Genomic DNA, 24,294 nt, shown 5'->3' on the forward strand with positions numbered 1-24,294 from the left:
AATCTGCTGGTGTGTGTCTCTGACCCACAGTAAACCAGTGCACTAAGGCTCAGGGTCCATAAGCTCCCCTAAAACCATTAGCGCTCTAACCATTGGACTTACTGGGGCCATTAATTCTCACAGGAAATTATCAGGGCAGTCAGCAACTTGTTAAAGAGTGGGGCTTTACTGTAAGTAGGTCTTTACATTTAACAGTGAAGATTATCGAGTATGACAGAAATGAGCCACTGTATAAAAGAACACACACATACAATTCAAACAAACAGATTTTTCCAATGTGCATGCACTCTTTTTATTTCTTGTTGCAAAGACAAGCACTCATACCAGCAGACATGATAGTTTTATAACTGCACTTTTATTTTCAGGCTGTTTAGTGGTCATTTTAGGGGTAATAATAAGACAAAGACATCATTTATGTGGAAAAGACATTCACAGTAAACAATATAATACAAGGCAGTTCAAACAGTGACACATTATTTGTACTCCACAGCTTTCCACAGGAGAAATATCTGCACCGTTTGACTCTGTGGTGCAGATATGATCCTCCACAGGCTGTGGACAGTATCAGATTAGACTTCTATTGAAACCCAAGAGAAGCAGAGCCATGTGCCAAAAAAGATAAGACATTAGATTTTCTAGTCCAACTTTCAGCAGTGTAAAATATCAATTTACATTCAGACTGTGAAGATTAGGGAGCCAAAAAACAAAAGAAAAAGAGTATATGCGTACTTTTGGAACCCATCATGTGAGAGTGCATCACTTAACACGGCAGTTTTAACAGACAGCAATTTATTTCTTGAAAATAATTGATGAATTAAATAATACAAATATTTAAAAAAAGTATATGTATACATATATTTATATTTTTTTAAATATATATATTTTTAAATATATAAAGATATATTTTTATTAATATATATAAATATTCATATATATATAATACAAGAATATATATATACATACAAATATTTCTATATATAAAAATATATATAAATAAATCTAAATATACATCCACACACATACTGGCGAAGAGCAGTTTTGGGAGATGGATCACATATCAACACACTCCAACATCAACGGTTTATAAAGTTATAATGTACAGCAATATTGATGTAGTGTTAAACACTGTAATGTCATCATTGCGTGCCCCGATTAGTGGTCTGTGACATCATTATTCTAAAAGGTTATGGGGTCACTCTCCCTCAGGACTGTAGTACTTCATCACCCCTCTCATCTCTGAAGCCCCCACTCAGGTTTGGACCCTCTAACATAAAACCAGTCACTCCAATGTTCATACAGCCTGGTTCCAGTGAAGTGCTTTGATTAACTCACATGCAATTATATATGAGAGAGAGAGAGAGAAAAGCCAATGTTCTCAAAATTAGGTATACAAAACAATTGTGTAATTATGTTATGCAATTCATTCATGATTCAACAGAGTTCTTCTATTAATTAATTGTCCCAAACTATATAATTTCAGTATATTACTGCTGACACAACATCGTGATTAGTGGCAAATAGATTTACAGTACACAACTGCGATACTTTCAGTATCACATAACATTAGGAATCACAATGTTGTGGCTCAAGTGCCGTCACAAACTGGGAGAAATGGTGCATTTCCACCACAGTACAAAAGTGGTTCGTCAGGCCTCCGGAGACGTGAAGGTCCAATGGCTTTCTGAAACGTTACGCTCGTGGTACGCCAGGCCCAACATTCATACTTGTAGCGTAAGGCAGGATGGAAAAAAAATGGAAAGTCTGCGTTATTGTAAATAAAAGCACAAAATGTTCCCTTTTCTCGTCTGACAATCTGGTTGTTCAATTAGTTCATTAAAAGGGGTTATAGGTCTGAAAACTGCCGTTCGACTAGATGCGTTTTCTTTTGCAGTTTTCAGGGCGAACCAGTGATGTGAAACCATCCAACCGGGCATGTAAAAAAATAAATTAAATAAAAATTGCTAATGGTGCGAGTGCATCCAGAAACCACAGAGAACCAGGTGGGACACAGGTGGGTCAGTCCATTGTCCAGCAGGTCCATGACGGTAGGAAGGAGTTCATCGCTGCACGGCTCTGATGACCCATTCGGCTGTCGGGTTCAGCTGGAAGAGGTCCTTCATGTACGTTTCACCGTCTAGACATCTCTCCTCTGAGCGACGACATATAGAAAAAGAGGCGGAGGGGGGGGGGAAACACATTTTTAGGCCTCTTGGCTCACCAGCTGGGTAATAAGAAGAGAATATACAACTTCTACACATCGGAGAAGGACTTACTGATGTTTCCACCTGTCTCATAGAGACACAGCTCTTCCCGTTTCACCGCCACCGAACTGGGAGGACAGAGAGAGAGAAGAGAAGCAAGAGGAAGAGTCGAGGAGACATGAAGGGAGAGGCCATGTTTAGCATGGTAAAAACAAATACTGCGTGTGTATTTGAGTACTGTTCACACACATAAACACACACACACTACCTGTCCTGGCTGAGGAAGCGCGTCAACACGTCCGCAGCCTGCAACTCTTCTGTGAGCTGCACCGCCATGGACACTTTGCTGAACTGCGGTGCCTGAACTCGAATGAATCCCTGTGAACTCTCCTGGTTGCAAAACACGGACGGGAGATGGAACGAGTAAACACACAGTCCATCACACACACAGTCCAATACACACACAGACCGTCACACACAGCGCCAGAGACGCAGACACACAAACAAGAATGTGGACTTGGATGGTTTCCTGCTCTTTTGTTTAATAAACTCAACACACCCTGCTCTAGTCTGATAGGCTGCCTGTGTTTTAGTATAACGACATCGTAAACCTACATGACGACTGTCTATACAGGATATTTATATGGATGAATTGAATCATATGTAATGAGCACCATAGAAAAACGTGCTGTGCTCATTAGATATGACTAAATACATCCAATTAAACATGAATACACTGTATGGCACTAATGCATCAGTGTGACTGACATTCTTCCATATCGCCACTAGGTGTCACTGATTCCCAACAGACTGTAGTGAGCGATATTATTGCTCTACTAATTATGCCCCCGTAGGATGATTGGTTGGTATCAAATCGCAAATATTAAAGGGTTTTCATTGCATCTTACTATTTATATTTAGCTATGATGTATTAATCCAGCACTGCACGGGGCTCCGACACCTTTACTGGTTGTTTACTGGCGACAATGGAGTCGAGGCATACAGTGAAAACCAGCTGGATGTGGGTTTCAGCTAAATTATTAAATTCCAAATCAACAAATATTATCATGTCGTCCCGAGTAACAATAATTGCCACAATAATATCAGAAAATATTTTTAAAAAGACAGTGACATAAACCCTCAAATGATTAAATAAATAACATAAATAAAACCCTTACCTCAGGGACGGCTTTTTCAGTCGGTTTCTCGGTGGTAATCTTCTTCAGCAGCTTTCTCACAGCTCGCTCTTTATTTTGTTTCCGAAGGCTTTCCATGTTTTGATGTCTGACCTGGGTCATGATGAACTTGGGGATCTGGAGATAAGACACACACACACACACACACACACACTATGAGTGTTTGGCATGTACGGTTTGTTTCAGTGGGGATTTGAGCTCCTCTCGGTACTCACCGTCCAAAGAAGGTTCTGGTATCGAGTCAGCAGCCGGACGATGTTGGCTGTGCTGGTTGCCATGGAGAACTCCTGTTGCTCCGTCACCTTGGATCGAAAGCCTTTGAACATGAAGATGTTGGGTGCCATGACAACCGAGACGTTGTTGAGAGTCATTTTATTCTTGTCCTGGTGGTCGATCACTCGCTTGAAGAACTCCACTAGTGCCTAGGGGAGGGAAACAGACGTCACATTTTTACTGTGCAATAGAAATAGTCAAAAGGTTTATTTATTTATTTATTCAACTGAACGTGAATATACACCTTCAGGGTATCCCGGTTGGCCTCCGGTAACAAAAGGACCAGCAGGTTCAAAGCCTGCAGCTGCTGCTTCTTTGTGGGGAGCTCTTTTAAAGAAAAACACACACGCACACATGCACAGAAATGCTTAATGCAACAAATAAAGGCTTTAAAGCCCCCGTGAGTCAGCAGAATGCTTCATGGACGTACTGTTGACGGCAATAAATGCGTTGAGGTACTCCACGGTCAGCAACGGGTGGGGCAACTCCCTGATGAGCATCTTCAGGAGGCTGGCGGCATCGTGCTGCTTCAGCTGTTGCCACTGAAACGCCCCGTCGTAGAAAGAGGACTCGAGGTCCTGACACAGCGACTGGAGTCGGAAACACGGAGGGCGAGAAGATCGTTCCACGACTTTATCGTCGCCGAGGACGAGGGTCGACCTTTCGGTTTGAACGTGTTACAATGCGGCTGTGGGAGGTGAAAGGCTTTAACCCACCTTGACTCTGATGGCCGCCCCAGGGATCCGTAACAGCCCCTCTGTGTCCAATCCTTCCTGCTCAATATGAGTAATCAGCTAGGGGTGAGAGACAGAGAGAGAGAGAGAGAGAGAGAGAGAGAGAGAGACAGAGAGAGAGTTTGAGATTGCATGCCACAAAATCTGGATATTTTTTACCAGTCAGATTGCTCCTGTATACTTAAAAAAAGATATCTTTCATGATTTTTTTTAGTCACAGAAAGTCCTCTTGTTATTTAGCATGACGGATTTTGTTTTGTACACTGACAAAAAAAACGCCGTACAATAGTTTAACCAAACTGACTGAAAGGGCAAAAAGAGACAACAGCTGAATACGAATTGAAGAGGTTACCAGGCAGTGTTAAAAGAACCTGGAGGCTGAGCATAAAAATGTGTGCAGATTTTAATAGAAACAAGTTCCTGTTTCAGTTTTAGGTAAAAGGCTGGAATATTAACAGGTGTGTTGGTTAAGCTATTCTTAAAATGTACAAATAATAGACGGAGCGTTGCTGTTGGGTTAGCGCTGTTGGAATATCAGCTGATGAATCAGTTCAAACCTCTTCAATATGAAATACTGAGCCGACCTCAGAGGGCCCAAAAAAATAAAAAATGGCTACCCAAAACATTTAGAGCCCAAATAGAAGCTCTGTTGTGGTTCAATGATGATCGAGGGTCACGTGTGCTTTTCTGGCACAAAATAAATGAGAAAGATCAAAAGAACATTTGAGGGGGAAATGGTTGAAGTTGTATTCTCTCTCTCTGGCATGCAACACTGTGGGGACATCGACTCGACTTAAGTTTCATCCATGAAAGACCATGTGACCGGCTGGCCCGCTCACTCACTCTCTGCAGTATGAAAGGCACTTTTGTCCCAGCAGTCCGCCTCTGGTCCTGATCCAGTAGAGTGACAAGGGGGACGCCAAAAACACCACTTTCTGCACACACACAAGGACAAATATTTTAACAAACAGAAATGTGTATTTGTTCTGGAAAAAAATACAACTTTCTATTCAGTTTATCCATTTCTAACGACTTTTCCTTTAGTTTATTGTATGCGTGTGTTGACCTTTAGTCTTGACTTTGACAGCTTTGTGCGCCTTCAGGTCGATTCCAGCTGTGTCGAACAGAGCAGTCGACTCCACCAGCACCAGCCTTCGCACCTGAACATTGCAAAACCGACAGAAACATACACTATAAATAGGAGCTGACTAACTCATCTCTTGCAGGGCAGTTTGTCTCATGAAGGTATCATCATGCATAAATCAATAAACACACACGAATCAAACACATAACATACCTTTTTCATATCCAGAGGAGACAGATCTCCTATTCTGGTCTGACCGGTTTTGTCTCGGAGCAGCTTAAAGTTCTGGAGACGAAAGACAAAAAGGTAGAGTCACGCCAAATTAATGTCTGACGATATTTCATTTTCCATTAAACAAACGTGGGCTGTGTGGGACTGAAGTGACGAGACGTTCACTCTGGACTCCGTGATACCAGCTTCAACCACCAGGGGGCAATACAGACACTCAAAATGCACTTGAATGCCATAAAGTTTGCTCATTAGACCAACTGTACAATACATATTTTAAAGTATCTCGTTGGAGTCAACGTTACGTTCCTCTGCTCGATGTTGTTATTACATTACAGGGACAAACACAGCAACACAATATGTTGCCATGTAGATGGGAGCATAATGTAAACCCTGTGGTCCTAAAGTAGACACTTGTCTGGTTGTAAAACTGAGAGGCAAACATCCAACCCACATACGACTCAACTATTTTGACAACTATTCAAATAACAGTACATTCCGGTGAAGCAAAGATATTGTCCTGCAGTAAAAACAATAAACCTGTGATGTGAGGTTCTTAGATTTTTGATGTCAGATGTCCGTCTGCTATCTATGGAGATCATTGACCCGCAGCAATTAATACGTTATCAATACAAACTCTCACTTGACCCTGCTGACAAACACAAAGAGTGAGATTGCATGCCAATGCATTCAATCAGAACATGCATTGGCTCGGTGCATCATTAAACACACACACACACACAGCTGAGGGCATGCGCGCATAGCCTTTGTGTGCCGGTGTGTGTGACTCACCGGTAGTTTGTCGTCAGGTGAGTTCGGGCTCGCGGTGACCTTTAACCTCTGGTGGTTGTCCCTGTAGGTGAGCGCCTGCTCCGAGAACGCCACGTCGACGTTGAGCTCCGTCTCCACTTCTGCGTGAAAAAAAAGAAAAAGAAGACACACGGCCACACAAGAAGTGAGGCACAAACGTGTTTATGCATGGGAGGCAAAGTGCAGTTGTATAAACACAGAGAGAGCATTTAAATGTGTGTTGATGCCCCAGAGTGCTTCAGTCACTGCAGCTCAAAGAGGAAGAAAGAGAAGCTCGCCTCGCGTTCCTACAACTTCTCTGTTGGTGGATAGAAGCCAACCACTTTGACTCTCCACACACATTTTTAAGTGATGTCGTCATTCCGGTGTGGTGAAGGTCCGAAATGGTGAACATATTAGTCCATTTTACATCGTAGATACTCCTATAAACATCAGATGAACTCTGGACCCTTGAAATAACTTGTGCTGTATTGTATCACATAACTGATCACGTTTCAGTTTGTATTTCCAAGATGTGGGGTGGGAGTTGCTAGGCAGATGTATATTTGGGCCTCAGTTGGGTCATTTTCTATGGTGACTCACGCGTTACATATGTATGTGTGTGTGTGTGTGTGTGTGTGTGTCACGCACCAGCTGGAGGGACATCTTTTTCTCCGTTCTCACTTCCCTCTTTGAGTTTACTCGGCTCCTCGTCCTGCAGCAGATAACACGGAGATACATAACTGTACAGCGCGCAGAGCTTCCTTCAACCAGTAACATATTCTCACACACACACACACACCACATTTTTCATGTTACATATTATCTTGTCTGTTAATTAGTGGACAATGTGCAAGACTCTTGGTCCATAAAACGGTTTATTCTGCTGACCGGAGTAGGTTTGGATTAGCGGTAATATTTCTACTTCTACCCAAATACATATGCGTTGAATATGTTGAATATGAATCCATTCAGTCCAGAGTATTGCAGGGTGTGAATCGGTTACCGACTGACGCCAGACTGGAGAATTAAACAATAAATGCACATTTAAAAGAAGTCGTGATTACTTCCTTTGTGGTTAAAGACAAAAGAAAGAAAAAAGGGAGGGTGGGAAATGTCTCTTTTCTTTGTTGTGGTGGGATGATCTATTCATGGCAACACACAGGGAAGAGATCATGAAGGGAGAAACATCAACAAGTTCTTTTTCACCACAATTATCCGACATGATTTCACCGCTTAGATCGTGACAAGCCTCAAATAATACAAAGGAAATAATCAGCATTATGGGAAATTCACCGATTTGCTTTCCAGCCCGGGAGGTGATGAAGCCAACAATTGGGCTATACAAATAAACTGAATTGAATTGAATTGATGAGAGGATCAATAGCACCCTCATGACCAGCTAATTATCAGGAAGAAAGCAAATAAGTGAATTTCACAAAATGTAGATGTATACCTTTAATGGAGACTGAATTTAAATGTCTGATGAATGAATTATTGTCAGAGTAAAGAAAACTGGAAATGTAATTTACTGTACTCTCATATACCCTTTGATGTTGACACAATACCACTAGTCTGAGTTTGAGTGAGTGTGTGTGTGTGTGTGTGTGTGCGTCCCCTCACTTTTTCAGGAGGTCTGAATATATCCCGAACATCAGGAACACAATGCCGGTTGCGTCGCCGCAGCAACGTCTGCTGTAGTGATGTCACGCGGCGCTCTACCGCCGCCACCTGAGATCTGGTCAGAGTGGACAGGAACACGGCGTTGTCTTCTTCCTGGCAGTCAAACGATCGGACCGAAGCACGAGTCAGTAGTTTTAAATCTAAATATATTCTCTCTCTCTCTCTCATAAAAGCAGGTGTGAAGCATGGCATGATTAAACAGGACAGTTTATGCTCTGTACGCTTTATCTGGAAGACGTAAAGTGCAATAATGACATTATTAATCTACTTAAATAAGGGACAGATGATGAACACCTGATCCTGGTCAGCCGCCAGTGAATTATCAAACAGCCGTGCTAGTCCCGCCTCTGTAAGCCACGCCTCCTCCTGTTCGCCTTCTGGAAGAGAAAATGAGATAAAAAGGATTTATTTTTTATTTTTTAGGGGTACCTGAGATACTACATCACTATCAAATTGTTGTAACTCAAAATGAAGGAAAAGGTGGAGTCTGGTATGAAAGAAGACAAAAGTGTCATTTGCACGCGAGACACAATTCTACAGGTGCAGGAAAGGTGTAACCACAGACCGGACAAACACTCGAAACCAGAAGTGTGTGTGTGTGTGTGCGCCAGAGAACAATAGCATTTCAGGTTAAATACAACCACACGTAAATACACACACCCCTCTAACGCAGGGCGATACTCCACAGGTCTGAGCTGAAAGTGTAATTTTGATAAACAGCTAGTAATTACATGTTATAATCGTTTCTCCGGATCATTACCCTTCTCCATTGAACCTTTTTTAACTGTACATTGTCTACGCTCGGCGGCCCATTGTCTGGAAACACAAGCCCAAACCTGCCTGTGATCAAATTCTGCCACGACCCTGTAAATCAAGAATAAAAAATACAGTCTGTCCACTGCCGGATGAAAGGAAAAAGGGGAAGTGTGTGTCTCTCTCGGGTCGATCCGTGGAACACGGTGTATCTTACCCTCAGGAATCTTCTGCTGCTCCTCTTGCGTTTCCCCTTCTCCTCCTTCTCCACCTTCTCCCTTCGCCGCTTCTCCCCCCGAGCTGGTGATATTCTCCACCTCTTTCCAATAGTCGTCCATCTCCAGCTCGTCCAGAGAGTCCTACATGTGCAGATACACACACACAGAAGACGAGGATTTCAGCGTTTAGTTTCAAGTTCCCGTTCGTGTTTCCGTCCCCGTCAGAAGCTTTTGTTGATCAGATGCAAATATTAAAGAAAACACGATATTTACAGCCGGTTTGATCCGAGTCTCAAGTGAAACTGGCTGAGCAGCTTCTACACACACAACACACTAAACACACTAAACACACTAAACACATATGTTACATGAAACACCTGGAATCTAAACACACATCACAGCATGTTTCTCTAGTTCCCTCTGCTGTAAAAAGAGTTATTACCGAGCCTCCGTCCTATTGGCTCTTACCGAGCTCACACTCATCGACACCTTCGCTCTGGAGAACACGTCGCAGAGGATTTCAACCGCCTCGCATCCCTGTCGGCTTACCTGAGAGTTGCTGCGCTGGCACGGTGGCCGCGGTCTGGACCTGGAACTGGGATTAGGACTGTGTCTGGGGCTGGAGCCCGGCTTGGGGCTGGAGCCCGGCTTGGGGCTGTAGGAGGACTGCAGCCTGGGGTGAGCGAGTAGTGATGGCGGGTCGGTGCCGGGGGGTTTGGTGCTGCTGTTGGTTGTAGAAAGCCCAGATCTGTCTTCATGCTGTGCGCTCTGGTTCTGTTGAACGGTGTAGTGGCCTGTTCTACGGCTACACGAGAGAGAGAGAGAGAGAGAAAAGGTAGTCAGACAGGTATAAACTATACAAAACACCTGTAGAATTCATAACACTACGTTTAAAAAAAATATATTTTTTGTAAACAATTTTTTTTACATTTATTTATTTATTAGTTGTGTTTCTTCTCATTTTTCACTTTACGTTGTCTGTTTGCTCTACCTTCCTGTCACTTTATGCAGTACTACTGCAAACAGAACACACACAAAAAAAAAAACACTTGTTCGCTGATCCCTGTCGCTATATTGTGCACATTCTCTAATAAAGTATATTTAAAAAATAAATAAAAAATTCATAACACGCATCAAAATCAGACCGACAGAACCGACGGTGTTACTGCCGTGCACTTTGGACCTTGTTTACCGGTGACGGATGATGCCTGCGGCGATCATAAATGTGAGGTAGTCTGAGAAGCGGTGGTGTCGCGCTCTGTGAAAGGGAAGTGTACACAGCGATGTTTTACCAGACAGGCGTTGCCTTTCGCTTTGATTCAGATTCATATCGAACACGAGGTTGCAGCGCGTTGACATTCCGGCGAGGAGAACACCAGCGGGGACTAAGAACAGCAGCTCTCGCGCGGCCAGCTCGTCTCAGCATGCCGCGTACCGCTGGTGTGACACAGATGGCTTTCATCGTTATTGCATGGGAGGCCTTAAAGGGACGGTTCACCCAAAAATCAGAAATACATACGCGTGTCCTCTATCAATCGAGATAGTTTTCGAAACTGGGCTCATGGCACTCGAACAATACATTTTGAACTCTCAAGTTAACAGCAATGTTCAGAACTCATGACCCGGTGACTCGAGTCCATGCACAGCGCTCGTCCTTCATTAAACTGCGTTTACAATGTCCATTAACATCTTTTAGAATTCATTAAGCCCGTGAGACGTCCACAGAGGACCCAGACGGGGAGACCGCACCGCTGCTCCTACTACGCACGTCTACTACCTTGTAATATATTCTATTATTACAACATCGGAAGAGTGTGAGAACAAATAAATGGGTCACAATGTTACCCCGGGCCATTTGGACCCGAGTACAACAAGAGAAGCGCCACTCAAATATGCATCGAAGTCGTCGGTGAATCTTGACCAAATGTTTTTTTTGATGTCAGTCTCACTCTTGCTGATGTTGGACTGAATGTCCTCTTTGTAGTGAGACAGGAAGTGACATGTGACACGGCACATTCTCTCCCCCCCCCCGTTTCTCCTCCACTTGAAGCTGCAGTTTACAGATATTATGGTGAGAGCAGCTCGACTGAGAAAGAAAATGCCAACTAGAACCACGTGGGGGTCTTCAGCTTGTCCTGGTGGGAACTTCGATAAACCATTTCAGAGGGTTCTACCTGCAACCCAACGTAAAGAGTTATACCTAGAACCATCTGTATCGACTTGTGACTCCTGCACTTCGAGCTAATCACTCGAAATCCAGACTGTTTGCTGTCCTGGCTCCTCAGTGGTGGAACGAGCTCCCCACCGACATCAGGACAGCAGAAAGTCTCTACAGCTTCCGCCGGGAACTAAAAAGAAACACATCTTTTCCGACTATATCTGGATTAAAACACAGATTAGCACTTCAGTGGCACTTAAATATCTCTTATTGTGGTACTTTTGTAGTTCGACTATGTTGAGGAAATGTTACTTTCTGTATTCTTGTTGTTCTTAGTTTGTACTCTAGGTTGAAATGCACTTATTGTAAGTCGCTTTGGATAAAAGCGTCTGCTAAATGACATGTGATGTAATGTCATGTTAAAGGCGTCACACAGAACCCTCCCATGAGGTTCTAGGCAGAACCCACGTAGCAAGTACCCTTCAATATTATATATATATCTAGAATCCACTCAGTGAGATCAACTGATAAACCATTCACATTACCGAGGTTGATCTAGAACCCTAAAACCCACAACAACGACGGTTCACGATCAGTTTTTAGAGTTTTCTGGGTTCAGTTGTGCGATTTCAAGAATCCATAAAGAACTCTTTCTTCCAAAATCAAAATCAAAAGTTTTACTGGGTGCAAAGGGTTCACGACGAAGCACTTTATGTCGCAAAGAACCCCGGAAAAAAATCTTCACACAGAATTGTGTTCAGAAGCAGTCGGTTCTGGGCCCTTCAGGAAGAACAACTGACCGATATCGGCGCTGCCTGCCGGTCTGTGGTTGCCGGGTCCCGTCCCGAATCGAGCTGGAAGGGTGTCATCGTTCTTTCCCCTCCTCAACAATCCTCAGTTCAGTCTCAACTAACCAAACTCGGCTGTGTATCCGTCGACGGGGCTTTTTTAAAAAAGGTCGACGCATCCAGCGCCAGCAGTTACTGTGATCCATGCAACGGAGCCACGACATGGACACGCCTCCGTGTTACAGGTCAAGATTAGTAATAAGTCACCGCTGCTTCAGTTTCTATTTAACTTTGAAGACGGTAGCATCACACTTTTTTTTTAAACTGCATACGCAGGGCCATGATGTGGACTAATGATAACAATATTGATGCTTTAGGTAAAAGGTACACATGTCAAAGGGTGTAGAGACTATAACATCGATGCAAAAACTGAGAGAGATTACACAGGAATCTGATTATCAGACTTTTAGGACATGAAAGGAATAATTCAATGCGTTGATGCTCCATATTAATTACTTTGGAATTATAAACAGAGCGTTACACTTCACAGGGAGCCAAGGCCACATGCCACAGCTGGCTGGCTTCCTGCCAGCCACACACACACACACACACACACACACATGCAGTCTATAAAACCATTAAAAAAAATAAAAATACTCTGATCTGTTTTTTTAACAACAATTGACCTCGTCTCCTTCCTTCCGCCAATCTCTTTTCTTACCCACTTCCCTCTTCCCACTTCCTCTCGTCCTACACCTCGCAGGGGACTTTTGTGTGTGTGTTATATATTTAATTATTGAAATAAATAATAAATAATTATTTAAATAAATAAATAAATACAGATTATTTTAGTTTCTTTTAACTCGAAAAAGAGATTTTTAATCTCAATGGGTTTTACCTGGTTAAATAAAAATATATATATATTTAAAAATATATATATATATCTACACACTGTGTGATAAAACCTGTAGAGACATGCTATCCTCACCAGTTGAAATGTTTTCGTTTGGAAGGAATGTCCTTGATTTTCTGAAGATGTGTTTAACTTGGAAGCAGATTTGAAGCTGGCAGACATGAACTCTCAGGAGTTAATCATTGACCTTCATCCAGAGCCACGGTGCAGTAGTACAGAACAGTTTGACTACCATAAATCAGAGATTAGAACACACAAACACACACACACACAATCATTGTTAAACTCAAAGTATGACAGTTTGTTATCTACTGATCTTACATTGTATTAGTTTGAGGGTCAAGGGTAAGCAAAGCAAGAAGTTTCATTTTACACATCAACATGCGTCACTGTCGATGTAAGGCTGTTGCCCACGGTAACGTTAGCATCAGGCTCAATGCACAGCTGTGTTTAAATATCAAAACCCCAGGAAGAGCAGCGGTGGCCACGAGGTGGAACTGTAATTACCGGGGTGGTCACATGATGTCATCGGGCTAACGATTACCCCAGACTAACATTATAATAGAAAACATATTCACAACCGCGTTAAAAATTAAGCTACGCATCACCCAAGTAATTATTTCTGACGACTAGGTGATTTATCAACCTCAAAAGCATGACAGGCGTGCTTCCTCGAAGTGAGTTGGTCCAAATAATGAGAAATGTGTGTGTGTGTTTTTTGGAGCGCTGCCATCGAAGTTCATACGCGACTAAAGTGCCGATAAATGCCCTCAATGATGCAAATTATTCAAAGCATTACAAACAACAGCACACACAACGTAGCTCTTTCACCCCCCCAACCCCCCCACACACACACATCAGGTGGGCTGCCCTTGTGAGTAGAACAAACACATTCTCACCTTGAAAAAGGAAAGAGGTGCTGCAGCTGTGAGTGTAATTGTTCTACTCTTTGTACCTTTATCCGCTTTTTCCACCTTTTATCAGCTGCTGAGTACGCTGACAACAAAGAAGAAGTGCGTGTGTGTGTGTGTGTGTGTGTGGAGGGGGTGAGAAAACAGCTCGTAAAAAAAGGTAAATCCCACACTGAGGTGCAAACAGGAATAGAAGGAAACGGTATCGCCCAACATGGAGCGAGTTCAGCACTTAGGAGTTGAATGAGAGTCAAGACTTGAGGAAGTGAACTCAGAAAACTATTTGAGTCCTCGTGACCTTTGTGTCTCCAGAGTACCACTCGGGGACAACTAAACGTCGCCATATTAGCCGATAATGCTTATTTAATCCATGTTTGAAAAGGAAAACTTCCACACAAACAGAGCGTTCACATGTGGTATCAATGTGGTATCAATGTGGTGTCAATGTGGTATCCATGTGGTATCAATGTGGTATCAATGTGGTATCCATGTGGTATCAATCTTCCTCACGTGTTTCTCAGGAAGAAAGCGCACAATCTTTCAAGGACCAGTCCTTCCTCCACCTCTGGAGGTGGAAGACCAGATTTATTTTCATGGTTTGGCGGCTTGAAAAAGTAAAACAATGGGGCGGCTGAGGATGTTTTGCAGGAGGGGAAAGAGGATGACAATCGTGTGTGTGTGTGTGTGTGTGAGGGATTCCCATTCAGATCAACAGGTGCCAGCTGCCTTCTGAGGAAGACAGAAGCTACCCCTGTTCTCTCTCTCTCTCTCTCAGCTACTAGTTTTACCAACTGGTTGAATAAGTCATCTGCCAGTTTGTTTCTGTTTTTTTTGGGGGGGGGGGCTCTCTTGCCATCTGTTTTTGTTTATTTTGCAAACCATTATTGCATTTGATGACCGTTCACTCTTCTTCTGACACCTCGTAACCCACCACGGCTCGTCTTCCTTTCTGCAGATGTCATTTCCCGTGCTGCGTTGCGGGGGGGGGGGGGTCCGGCTGTCTGTGAATTAATCCAAACCAAGTGCGTCCGCACTGACTAAGTCACGCCGCATCGATGAAGCACTGGTTTCTACCACAACAGGAACACACTTCCCCTGAAAGCTCAAAACTTCTCCTTCTTAGAGCACCTGGGCGTCCATGTGCGTGAGTCCCACGAGACACCGTCTGTCCATCTGTGTCCCTCTGTCTGGAGGGGGGGGGGGGGGGGGGGCAATGACTGCAAAACTACGCCCCAACGTCAACCTAGACCGGAGCCACACACTCTCTGCTGTGGGAGGCGAGACAAAAGGCAGACTGTAACGTGATGCTGCTTTTTATTATTATAGTGAGCCGGTTGAGCCATCTGGAACAAACAAACACACACACACACACGCCAGACTGTCTCTCTCTGCGGGTTGTTTACTTGCACCACACCACGGTTGTTGACGGCAGTTGTTTGCTGATCCAAACATCGTCCTGGACGCACACAGAGCCGGCCTGAGCGGGTAAACAAGTGTGCCTCGTGATAAATAAAACACTTTTAACTGTACAGTTGTTTCAGTGCGAGTTGAGCTCCAATTTCCTCTGAGACGGACAGATGCCATGAAGCATGACGCATCGTGACAAACAAATGGAGAAACCACACGAGTGCAGACGCTTCGATACAGTTCAGGTCTCTCAGGAAGGGTTGACAGGTGTGAAAATAACAGTAGCTCAGCCTAACTGAGCCCCGATTGGAGGTTTTTAATCCAATGTGTCGGGCATTGCTCTCCATAACAACACCAAATCAGTGAGTATGTTTAGGAAGAACATACAAAGACACCGTTCTGGGTCCATACACACTTCATGTTGCTTTTACTCCCCCTTCATTTTGTATCTATCTGTATTTCTGCTAAAATATCCCACTTTCTTTTAATATAATAATAATCATGCTAACTTTAGCTTCACTGATGTGGTGACTTGCTGCTTTCGGATCACCGTGAACTGAATATCTTTGAGTTTTGGTCAGGCGGCCATGACAAACCATGACATATGAAGGTGTTAAATTAGGCTTTGAGAATGTGTATTGAGAATATTTGCCTTTCTTAAATGACTAATCACTTGTCCAAATTAGCTGCTGGAACATTTAATAACATAATCTACACCTCTTGATACTTTCAACCATCCATTAACAACAACATCATAGTGGCGGCTGTTTATAGACACTAAGCACCGATTCAAAACAATAGTTTCTCCTTTTGGTGCCATGCGGTGGCGCAGAAGGGTCAGATCGGCAACCTTGCGACTAACAATCTGGACAAGTATAACAAAGTCAAGGTTAAGCAGCTGATGAGCTGATTAGGAATGTGGTGAAAGGGAAAAGCACACCCACAAGGCCAAGACAGGGCGGAGTTGGCCTCATCATGGAAAACTAAAGAAAAAAAACAATAAATTGCAATTAGGCAAGTTTCTGTTGTGACGTCACTGCTGGGCTGTCCAGCAGGATGCAGTGTCCCCCACTGCAGCATGGCGGCTTTCATTCAAAAACATATTCGGGTCAGCTCTCAAGTGAAACAAAATAATAATAAAACTATCCCTGTGCCCTTTGCTCACCAGCTTCTCGCACCTTTAGCTGAAAATACCCTCCTTTTTAAAATCGCTATATTCCAACACCTGCGCGCGCACACACACACGCGCACACACACACGCGCGCGCGCACACACACGCACGCGCGCACACACACCTGGGCACGGTGGGCTCGTGGTCCTGGGCACACGGTCCAGTTTTCGGCAACAGTTCCGCGTTGCTGTGGTAACCCGTTAAAACCACTCCCTGGGACTGCTGCTGCTGCCGACTCATGTTTCTCCTCCTCGTCTTCTGTCGCCTTCTGCTTCACACACCGCTGACATCCACCTATTTATTTAGATGTAGCTATATAAGATATATATATATATCGATCTATCGGTCTATTGAGCAGCGCTTTCCATGGCTGGCCCGCTCTGCTGCCGACTCATGCTGACATCAGACATGTCCCGCTCCCTCTTTCCCCTCCGTCTCCTTTTAGTTCTCGACTTTCTCAACAACTTGTGCCTGCGAGGCAGGACGAGGGGGCTGGACTATAGATACAACACTGCACGCTGATTGGCTGAGACCACGGGGGCAACGACCAATAGCTGGCCTGGCGCCCCCTGCTGCTCGAAGACGGTACAGATTACTTCCTGGTGCAACAGTTCAGTGGATGCTTTTATATATTTATATATATATATGTTAAAAAAAAAAGAAGATATATTTGAGATATATATCAAATATAATATATATATCAAATATAGTGTGTATATATATATATATAAAATATATATATACTATATTTGATATATATAAAATATATATATATACATACATATATATATAATACATATATATAAAATATTATATATATATATCAAATATATCGCATTTTTAGAGGGTGCTTTCAAAGATAAATCAACAAACCACTCACATAATTTTCTTTCAATATTGACATTGTGAATGTAATAAGCAGATGCTGTGACACACTGCTACATTAACATTTTGGAGAGTCGTCAAACATACAGCCAAAACAAACGAGGAGATTCTTAAGTCCAGAGAAAGAAACGTCCCCGAAGGTCGGAGTCAATCCAAATAATCATGCTTTCCACTTGCCGAAGGCCAGCCTGAAGCAAAAGGCACCAAAAACAAAAAAGAGGTGAAGGTGGCTTCAATACAGGCGTCAACAGGCTTCTTTTTCTTTTTAATCAGCTTGCTGCTTTCAAATTAACAAACAAGCAACACTGCAATATAAAATATAAATTGGTTACTTAGTGTGTCTGCCGTGAATTGAATAATCATCCAAAGCCCACCTGATTGGGAAGAATTGTATCCTAAATCAGGAATGTGTTAAATGAACATCTATTTTTAGTAGATGTTCCAGAGGCTTGTTTAATGAATAATTTTTTTTAGGAGTTTATCGTACATCTTGCAGTTAACAAGACAGCCGTCAGGTAAATGCGGAACATACAAACCTGAAAAACCTCCCAGCTAAATTATCCCTGTTGTCGACATACTTATGTCATGTCCTCATATGTTATGCTCCTCCTCGTGTTCATCACAGCAAACCTATAGCACAGAATATCACACCTCTAAACAAAAAATAAGGTCTGAAAATATTTCGTGGCACACATTTCCCCAGACAGCAAAGTGAACTACACATTTCCAAGTGCGGCTAAAAAACGGAAGATATTGGAATGGCAAAAATATCGGTATCTGAATGTGGAACAAATGCCTTTTTAAAAAAACATTTAAATTCACACTAAAACAGACGCGTGCCAGAAAGAGAGAGCAACCTCACACACAAGGATTATGCACGCACACACACACACACACACACCGTCACCGTCTCTCACCTGAGATGAAGGTAGCAGGCGAGTCTGCAGACCATCGTGTCCGTCTGTGTCTGCGTCCAGTCACAGTCGTTGCCAGAGAACGACCTGCTGGCCATATGCCGGGAGATAAATGGCACGACGCTCGCACACCGTGACGAGCGGATTAACCAGAGGTCAATCAGATTTTTTTCTGCTCCTCCATCTGCCCCTCTGCACTTCTGATCCCCCCCCCCCCAACCCCCCCTCGTCATCTTACCTCCCTCTACTCCTCCGTCTGTCCAGTTACTACGAGTCACTCACTTGCTGCGCCGTGCCAAATATTTACTCCTCGCACAATACGGCAGCATGTTCAGGCAGTTAATGAGGACAGTGGGATGCTGTACAGTAGATGAGGCTGTAACACAAGGCAGGGGGATGATGGCTCCTTACAGTAGCTCTGGAAAACACTCAATGAAGTGTGGGCCTATCGACGTCGACCTTTAACATTATAAATTGTTCCCGTTTTAAATAGTCGACCATCTCACATCGCTGTCGTGTTCAGAGTTGTTCCACCTGAGCTTGACTTTAATGTTTCTTAGGAGCAGATTGCCCTTCTGGAGGAAGAGGTTGTTAAAGTACGCCCCCTGCTGTTTTCAGGCACACACGACAACTAGCCTGACTAATGATGTCAAGAGTACTTGCAGGTTCTCTGAAACTCACAGTGACACTCTGCTCTTTAGTTTTTACTGGTCTGTGATCCAAATCCCATGTGGGCCCAAAAAAAAAAACCTCAACCCTTTTAATTATCCACACCACTAAGGTGCATTGATAAAGTCCAGAAGTCAACATGTTAAATGCACAAACTGGAATATTATGAATCTATCACAACAACAGCCACTGTGCATCCCTTTGCCAATACACTTTTTATAAACAAAGCAATTTATACCGACAACCAAAATTTCTACATCCAAGGTCATTTATTTCACAGAAATTCAACACCAAGAACAAATAATGTGAGAACAGCGATTCAATTATCTTCCCAATCAAACAGGAGCCACGAGTCAGTATTCAAGATTGACTGTGAAAACATGCAAACACAGTCTTTATAAACAAAATGTGACAAGACGCTGCCCTGTTCATGCAAATCTTCCTCCAGGCGGCAAAAAAAATATCCTTAAATTGGAACTGTTGAGTTACAAAAAGTTTAAAGAACTCAAAGAAACAACATTATTCCCTTTTGTAACGTGGGCAAAACAACAACACAAAAACAAACAAAGTTTTAACTTTCAGAGTTTGCGATTCTGGAGAGAAAGCGGGCCGTTCTTTACCCATAAAGTCATCTGCAACACACAAACATGTGAAATGAGATCAATCAGATCGGTCTTTCTGAAAAGCCCAAACACGATGCAGTGGGTTTAATTTCCTCGTCCTTTTATATCAAGTTAAATAATTATCTACATTTGTGAGCGCGAGTCTAGTCCAACATACTGTGTGAGTATCGCAAGGACTCATGGGAGCTGTAGTTGAGGAAGGCAGACACAAATAATCCTTTTTGTGTCTTGTTTAAAACGATAAAAGATGAAGGAAGTTGGATGAATATTGATGACTCCCTGACAGACGGACAGACAGACAGGATCTCTCACCCGTTCACTCATCTTCACGTCTTCACTTGGCCCTCAAGCCACTGAACATCTTGGAGTACATTTCCTTCTGTTCGTCCAAGCTGTCCTTACAGCATCTGAAATATGGACACAGGTTATACACATAGAATATCTTCGGGAAGCACTCACATTTTAAACTCAAACTCCAAACGCATCTTTAAACCGATAGTCCGTATTCAATGTGAACTTCCCGTATTCGTCAACCAAAGTTCCTCTTACATTGCCACTCTCCTCAGCAGGTTGTTGATGTCGCTGTCAAAGGGCTTCTTTGCCTGAGCGGCTATGAGGCAACCCTGGGCGCTCTCGTACTCGCTCAGCTCCAGATACGCCTGACAGAGATGACATCAGTCGGTACAGTGGGGTAATTGTTATCTCGAGCGTGAGCAATCAGCAGCAGAGCTGAGCTGCGGCGATTCTTCGCTCGACAGGAAAACAGTCGCCGACTATTTGTGATAATCCATTGTTGGGTAAAGTAATTTACCATGCAGAAAATGCTGTTTTCATCTCTATGCTGATTTTACATTATATATAACTGAATATTTATGGGCTTTGGATGGATAAAACAAGACATTTAAAGACATCACCTTCAACTTTGACAAACCGGGGTGGACCTTTTTCATAGACCAAACAATTCATCTAGAAAACAATCGCTCGGTGACCCTGGAGCTGAAGGATAAACTATGCATACTTGAATTCTAAAGCTAAATGTACACACAATTATAAATAAATTCGTGATAAAAGTCGTATCATCTTTTGTAGTTCTTCATTCAACAAATCAAACTTGATCCGATCCACCAAGGGTTGAACCTCTATTGCGTCTGGTTCTTTCTGTGCCGTCGTCTTCCCTATTTAAAACCTAAAACCTTTAATATCAGACACACTTAAAAAGACTTCCAAGAGCCTGAGAGGATTTTTATTTTGAGAAGCAAACAACAGAAAGCCCTCGTCTCACCTGACCGCAGCGGTAAAGAGCCTTAGTGTTGGCAGAGTCTATCTCCAAGGCTTTATTGCCATATTTGAGGGCTTTGTGCGGGCGGTCCAGACGGAGCTCGGTGAGAGAAAGGTTCAGATAGAGAGGAAGCATCACCGTCTTGATCTTCTCCGTCTCGGCATCGCTCGGCGTGTCCCTGTTCCTCAGCAGCATCGATGCCTTGGCCAAGCACAGAATCCATCGCTAAATATATATTTTTTAAAAAGGCAACATGTACCTGAAAATGGAGCGTGGTTTCTTTATCCGCTCTTCCGAGGTTTACCCGTCTGTATTGATCTTTGGCATTGTCGTAGCGGCTTTGTTTGAAGGCACGGTTGCCGAAGCTGCGTAGTGTGTCGACGACTTCGAGGACCGTGGACAGAGGAAGAGTGTTCTGCGCCTCCTGAAGACAGAGAAAGCAAAAGAAGTCACACAAAGCAGCCAAAACTGCAAACAGAAATCCCCCCGCGGAAATTTTTCAACCTCCTTCTGTCTTATTGTCTCGATAAAAAAAATATATTTTTGGAAAGAAAGAAAAAGCGACAGGTTGTGGGCTTGATCACATGTTTCAAGACGCATGATCATAACAATAACAACTAGAACGGGCACTCGGTAGAGCGCATACCTTCGCATATCACAAGATTGGGCATTGAATTATGAACATTTTGGCATTAGTTGCATGCCAATTGGACAAAAATGTATCGTGCTATGGTAAAAAAAAGAGTTTGACCTTTCCATAACCTTGACATTGACCTTTGACCCGATCAATCCCAAAATCTAATCAACTGGTCCCCGGATAATAAACAATCATCCCACCAAATTTCTTGCGATTCGGTTCAATACTTTTTGAGTTCTGCGAAAGATTTTGACCTGTTCATGACCTTTGGCCTTGACCTTTGACCCAATCGATCCCAAAATCTAATCAACTGGTCCCCGGATAATAAACAATCATCCCACCAAATTTCATGCGATTCGGTTCAATACTTTTTGAGTTTTGCGAATAACACGCATACAAATAAATAAATAAATAAATACACAGCGATCAAAACATAACCTTCCGGCATTTTCAATGCGAAGGTAATAACATAAGCAGGATTGACAAATGCATGCATCGGCTGTCACCTCACAGCATCGTGACAACAACGGGACACCTGAAGCATCCCTACCGGACTCATTGCGATGAAGTCGTCCACTTGTCCCGAGTCGAGGAAGTCGAGGATCTGAACCTCGTACAGGATCACGGCGGCAGCGGGAATGAACGGAGGACAACCCATGTCCCCGTAGGCGTACTGGGGCTGGAAGAGGAAGCGAGAGAATTCTCCTTTCCGCATGGTCAGCAGACCCAGCTCCAGTCCGCCCAGCGTCACATCTGTTTGAATGATGAGGGGCGGTGTTGGGGTGTTTATCAAGGAGGAAACTTCTATTGAACCTGCACAAAGTATGACTGACCTCTCCCTAACTTCATCATCCGGGGGTACTTGAAGCGCGTGTTGGTTTCAAAAGGCCGGTCAGAATATTCCAGGAAAGCCGAGTAATGGACTGTGGGAGAAAAGGGGATTCAGGAGAGGTCGCGGCAGGACAAAATAATTCGTCAAGAGTAGAATAGAATAGAACAAACTCGGACATACTCGATACTGAAGCATTTTGAGGTATCGGCGGGCCCTCTCCAGATTGGACGACCTCTTTCAGGATCCCTCCATCTCCAAGGACATCGTTCATCTGCTGGCGAAGTTGATCGAACGGACACTACAAAGGCCACAAGAAAAGCTTTGAAATAACTCCACATTGCCGTCCTTCAGGTGCACGTCCAGCCTTAATATCAAAGCACAGGAATGCTTCGATACAGTCGGGTGGTTTAGTCGTGGAAATTTAGATCCGCAAGTTTCCTCGTTTGTTTTCATTCTCCTGAATACAAACATAATGAGAAAACTGCTCAACATTGTAATCTTTTGTCAGCTATTATTTTAGATTTTTTGTTGTTTTGTCACTTATACATATATTATTAGGCTTACAGCATAATCTTACTTTCCAATATACAATGTGTATACTTTAACCTAGTTAAGACCTTCATATATTACAACACCTGTTTAACAGTGCATCAATTATCTCAACTATAGACATCAATCATGTGTGAGAAGACACAAGTTAAAGTATTCGACTGAAACTAAACTAAAGTTAGATGGAGTCACACTCCAGCTAACCAGTCATTAACTCAGCCACATTTATCCCCAAAATACAGACTAATAATCATATTATAATCAACATATCAGTAACTTGACTGCAGTAACGGCTCACGTCCCCTACGCTAGCTCAGCTAGCTCTGCTAGCTTACCGACGTCCTGCTCGTTAGCGGCTCCTCGGTGTTGAGGAACCGCCGGATACTGGATACAAACCCGTTTCCTGTCATTGAGACGGTCGGTTTAAGGTTACGGTTCCCGTTCGGGTAGGTTTGTTATATTTATTTTTTTATTTTGTTTTATGAAGTTTAAAGCCAGGTGGCTTAATTGAGCGCGCGGCTAGTTTTGACTTCGGTTTGGCGGTCGCTGCGTCATCGGGTGACGTCACTGGCTGCGGCACGCGGGGAGGCGGGGCTCAGCTGTGGGCCGCACGAGGTCCGAGAGGGTCCTCATTGTACCCCCTTTCCTCAGGCCTTAAACCCTGAACCCTCAAGAACTCACTGACGTCACCTGTTAAATGGTTGCGCGTGAGAGCCTGCGAGGGCTTGAAATGGTAACAGCACTTTGCTGCAAAATATACAAAATTATATCTATGTTTACTTTTTTTTGTCAAAACAATACAATGTTGGATGAATAAATAAATATCCTCTGACTTCACGTGTTTTTATGTTCCTTTCTTTAATCCTTAATGTTTTTGAGTACATTTAATATGGCAGACTGAACACCCACGTGCCGTCCTCTTTGTTTACCTTTGTTATGCGTCCATTTGTAACTGCGTGTATAACGTCACATGGCTATGAATTGTGGGTAAAGGGCAGCAGCGATTTATCCCAAGGTAATTACCCACAATTCATTGTAATGTGACTTGTCCATGACCATGAGGGTGGAGATTGGGATTGGCCATGCTATTCCCCCCAGTGTTTCATGTTTTTGTGTATAGTAACAAAATAAAATGAAAAATAAACATAAAAAACCTACCCCAACGGGAACCGTAACTTTAAACCGACCGTCTCAATGTCAGGAAACGGGTTTATATCCAGTATCCGGCGGTTAGTAAACACAGAGGAGCCGCTAACGAGGAGGACGCTGGTACAGAATACACAAATCAATCATTTCAAATAAAATACGATGCTTCAAAACAATTTACTTTCTGTTGGGATATAAATGGTTGTATCTATTCATTCATTTCAGAGCCAGGATGTATGGGTCTGTCTTTGTT

At 43.2% G+C, this 24,294-nt stretch overlaps 2 protein-coding genes across 4 annotated transcripts; both read right to left on the reverse strand.

The window, feature by feature from the left end:
- Window positions 1-265: 265 nt before the first annotated feature.
- arhgap18 (Rho GTPase activating protein 18) lies at window positions 266-18,387 on the reverse strand. Of its 2 annotated transcripts, none has more exons than XM_056428389.1 (18): window positions 18,310-18,387; window positions 9,709-9,964; window positions 9,159-9,300; window positions 8,483-8,565; window positions 8,129-8,281; window positions 7,157-7,220; window positions 6,509-6,627; window positions 5,702-5,773; window positions 5,471-5,564; window positions 5,248-5,339; window positions 4,387-4,464; window positions 4,101-4,260; window positions 3,915-3,997; window positions 3,613-3,819; window positions 3,380-3,514; window positions 2,470-2,591; window positions 2,274-2,329; window positions 266-2,149 (listed from the first exon to the last, which is right to left on the reverse strand). In XM_056428389.1, the coding sequence occupies exons 1-18, from the start codon at window positions 18,342-18,344 to the stop codon at window positions 2,058-2,060; spliced, it is 2,043 nt and encodes a 680-aa protein (XP_056284364.1). In that variant the 5' UTR covers window positions 18,345-18,387; the 3' UTR covers window positions 266-2,057. The 2 variants fall into 2 exon arrangements, with proteins under 2 accessions (XP_056284364.1, XP_056284362.1); XM_056428387.1 differs by lacking the exon at window positions 18,310-18,387 and adding an exon at window positions 16,632-16,922.
- An 837-nt stretch (window positions 18,388-19,224) lies between these two features.
- On the reverse strand, window positions 19,225-24,274 carry fkbp6 (FKBP prolyl isomerase 6). 2 transcript variants are annotated; one of them, XM_056428952.1, is made up of 9 exons: window positions 24,054-24,274; window positions 22,527-22,644; window positions 22,348-22,437; window positions 22,026-22,267; window positions 21,182-21,301; window positions 20,881-21,078; window positions 20,148-20,257; window positions 19,911-20,005; window positions 19,225-19,607 (listed from the first exon to the last, which is right to left on the reverse strand). In XM_056428952.1, the coding sequence occupies exons 2-8, from the start codon at window positions 22,615-22,617 to the stop codon at window positions 19,933-19,935; spliced, it is 924 nt and encodes a 307-aa protein (XP_056284927.1). In that variant the 5' UTR covers window positions 22,618-22,644; window positions 24,054-24,274; the 3' UTR covers window positions 19,225-19,607; window positions 19,911-19,932. The 2 variants fall into 2 exon arrangements, with proteins under 2 accessions (XP_056284927.1, XP_056284928.1); XM_056428953.1 differs by having other exon boundaries at window positions 22,065-22,267; window positions 23,231-24,274.
- Window positions 24,275-24,294: the final 20 nt, after the last annotated feature.

This window comes from Pseudoliparis swirei, chromosome 12 (genome assembly GCF_029220125.1).
Source record: "Pseudoliparis swirei isolate HS2019 ecotype Mariana Trench chromosome 12, NWPU_hadal_v1, whole genome shotgun sequence".
Lineage (NCBI taxonomy): Eukaryota > Metazoa > Chordata > Actinopteri > Perciformes > Liparidae > Pseudoliparis > Pseudoliparis swirei.